Source organism: Aythya marila (assembly GCF_965140915.1).
Source record: "Aythya marila genome assembly, chromosome: 31".
NCBI classification, from domain to species: domain Eukaryota; kingdom Metazoa; phylum Chordata; class Aves; order Anseriformes; family Anatidae; genus Aythya; species Aythya marila.
Genome location: NC_139072.1, coordinates 1,800,899 through 1,804,201, shown reverse-complemented (window position 1 = coordinate 1,804,201; position 3,303 = coordinate 1,800,899). Strand labels below are relative to the sequence as shown.

General features: G+C 47.4%; 1 protein-coding gene across 1 annotated transcript; it reads left to right on the top strand.

The window, feature by feature from the left end:
• Positions 1–546: 546 nt before the first annotated feature.
• LOC309889004 (olfactory receptor 14A16-like) lies at positions 547–3,072 on the top strand (the record flags this gene model as incomplete). Its single annotated transcript, XM_082781664.1, has 2 exons — positions 547–1,532; positions 2,868–3,072. Exons 1-2 carry the CDS (start codon positions 781–783, stop codon positions 3,070–3,072), a joined length of 957 nt encoding a protein of 318 aa, XP_082637790.1. The 5' UTR covers positions 547–780.
• Positions 3,073–3,303: the final 231 nt, after the last annotated feature.

Sequence of the window (3,303 nt, the reverse complement as noted above, 5' to 3'; positions counted from 1 at the left end):
AGAAGAAGGAAGGTTACAAGGACCCCCAGCAAGTCCCTTTCCTGCCCCTCAGCCCATAGAAAGCTCCACCACCCCTTGCACAGTGTCAGCAGGGTCTGTGTGACCTGGTTTCTGGGACGTGCCCCCAGCAAGCTGCCCCTGGGCAGAGCCCTGCTGCCAGGAGGTGTCTGCAGGGCAGAGCTGAGCACCCAGCTCTGATGGGGTGGGATGGGGGCTGTGAGCTGCAGGCAGGAGGCGTGGGGACAGAGACCCAGCTGCAGGCAGGGACAGCTGCAGGCAGCACAGAAGCTCTCTGTGGGAGTGAGAGGGAGCTGCTCTCACTATATGATGAGTTGGGCGAGGGCTTTGGAGATGCGCACTTTGAACCTGGATTCCTCTGCTCTCAGTAGCATTAAGGGTCAAGTCAGAGGAACACCTAAGTGTGACCAACCTCCCGAGGAGTCTGCATGGGGCAGCTGAGACCAGGACTGATTGATACACCTTCTGTCCTCACTCTGCCCTGAGGGACAGTCCCTTTGCCTTGCAGGAGCCCCAGGATTTCACTTGGTGGGCAGTACACCAAGGATTTCTACATTTAAGGACTTCTTAGGTGGGTAGGACAAAAAAAATACACAAAAAAATACACAATACACCAAGCCCTATTCTGCAAGTGAGTGAATTTCTGCAACAATGATGAAAAGTTCCTTTATATATTATGTCTACACAAGTGTTGTTTTTATTTCTTTTTATTTTTTATTTTTTATTTCTTTTTAGACCGGCCTCAAGGTCAAGAGACATCAAATGTCCAACAGCAGCTCCATCCCCGAGTTCCTCCTCCTGCCATTTGCAGACACACGGGATCTGCAGCTCCTGCACTTCGCACTCTTCCTGGGCATCTACCTGGCTGCCCTCCTGGGCAACGGCCTCATCCTCACTGCCATAACCTGTGACCACCGCCTCCACACCCCCATGTACTTCTTCCTCCTCAACCTCGCCCTCCTCGACCTGGGCTGCATCTCCACCACTCTCCCCAAAGCCATGGCCAATTCCCTCTGGGGATCCAGGGCCATTTCCTATGCAGGGTGTGCTGCCCAGGTCTTTCTCTTTCTATTCTTCCTCTCTGCAGACTATTCCCTTCTCACCATCATGTCCTACGACCGCTACGTTGCCATCTGCAAGCCCCTGCACTACGGGAGCCTCCTGGGCAGCAGAGCTTGTGCCCAGATGGCAGCAGCTGCCTGGGGCAGTGGGGCTCTCTGTGCTCTGCTGCACACAGCCAATACATTTTCCCTGCCCCTCTGCGGAGGAAATGCTGTGGACCAGTTCTTCTGTGAAGTCCCCCAGATCCTCAAGCTCTCCTGCTCACAGTCCTACCTCAGGCATGTTTGGGTACTTATGATTGGTGTCCCTTTAGCATCCATGTGCTTTTTTTTCATTCTTTTTTCCTATGTGCAGGTCTTCAGGGCCGTGCTGAGGATGCCCTCTGAGCAGGGCCGGCACAAAGCCTTCTCCACGTGCCTCCCTCACCTGTTCGTGGTCTCCCTGTTTGTCATCACTGGACTTTTTGCCTACATAAAGCCCTCCTCAATCTCCTTCCCAGCCCAGGACCTGATGGTGTCATTTCTGTACTCAGTGATGCCTCCAGCACTGAACCCCCTCATCTACAGCATGAGGAACCAGGAGCTCAAGTGTGCCATTAGGAATATGATTTCAGTGATGTTTCTGAAAAGTGAGAAATTACTGCTTTTTCTCCACAAATGACTTCCTGGGTACTTGTTTCATGATCATTATTGTAACATTTATCTTTGTTGTCATTCCCATTCATTAGTTGATTAGATTTATTTTTTTTAATGTGTATATCTACCGTACGTTGAGGAATGAACCTACTTTTTCAGTACTCTCTCTTATCATCTGCTTAATAAAACAGTTTCTCCCCAACAGACTGCCTGAAATCCTGCTTCTTCTTTCAAAGCTGATGCCAATAACATGGCTGAGCAGTGTGGTGGTTTCACAGCAATGGGCAGCTGAGCTCCAGCACATCACACTCATCACACTTTCACCCCCTCCTCAAAGGAGTAGCCGAAGAAAACAGAGTGGAAAGGGCTCCTTTTTTTTTTTTTTTTTTTTTTTTTGAAGATACAGGTAGAAGACTTAGCATTTGCAGTCTTGGGCAAAACTGATTCAGTGTAGGGAGATTAAGATCACTTACTGAGATTTAACTAACTGACTGGAGCAGTGAGGAACTAAAAACAAAAAGTTTCTCACTCTTATCTCTCCCAGCTGCTGTTGTGTAGCAGCTTATTTTTTACTCTTTCTTAAATATGTTTTCACAGAAATGCAAATGCCATCACTTATTGGCTTGATTCTTCTGATTGGCTGGATTCTTGTCACAGAAGCCACCCCTATGGCACCCTGCTACCAAAACCTTACCAAGTTAACTCACTACAGGAGGGATACAAATTTAATCAGAAGGTTGGAGCAACTCTTGTATGAAGAGAGGTTGAGAGAGCTGGGGATGTTCAGCCTGGAGAAGAGAAGTCTCTGGGGTGACCTCATTGCAGCTTTTCTTTTTTTTCTTTCTTTCTTTCTTTTTTTTTTTTTTTTAAAAAAAAAATAATAACTTAAAGGGGCCTCAGGGAAATGGGGCTTCTCACACTTAGTATTTTTGTTTTGTTTGGGGAGTGGTTTGCATTTATTTTGCTGTCCTATGTGCAGATCCTCAGGATCTGTTGCTCATATTCCTACCTCAGGAGTGTTTGGGTACTTACGATTGGTTTCTCTTTAGCATCCATGTGTTTAATTGTCATTCTTTTCTCCTGTGTTCATGGACGGCACAAAGCCTTCTCCACGTGCCTCCCTCACCTGGCCGTATTCTCCCTGTTTTTCAGCACTGCCGTTTTTACCTACTTGAAGCCCCCCTACATCTCCTCCCCATCCCTGGATCTCGTGGTGACAGTTTTGTACTCGGTGGTTCCTCCAGCCATGAACCCCCTCGTCTACAGCATGAGGAACAAGGAGCTCAAGGATGCACTGCAGAAACTCATGAGTGGGTGTACATCAGAAGTAACGTACTGCCTGTCTTCTCCAGAATAGCACTGCTAATATAACTCATGATATGCCAAGCTTGTCTTTTGTTCTTTGGTGGTTTTGGTTTGTTATTAATGAGGGCAACAATGTTTTCCATATAAATTGTCATTATTGATCCTACTCACGTATTTAAACAAAACAAAGGAACCTGCAGTGAAGAGTGTGTCTGAGATGCTTTTTCTGAGAATTTTGCTGGGGGTTCCAGGGTAATGCCCATGGGTGGAAATGAAGAGGAAT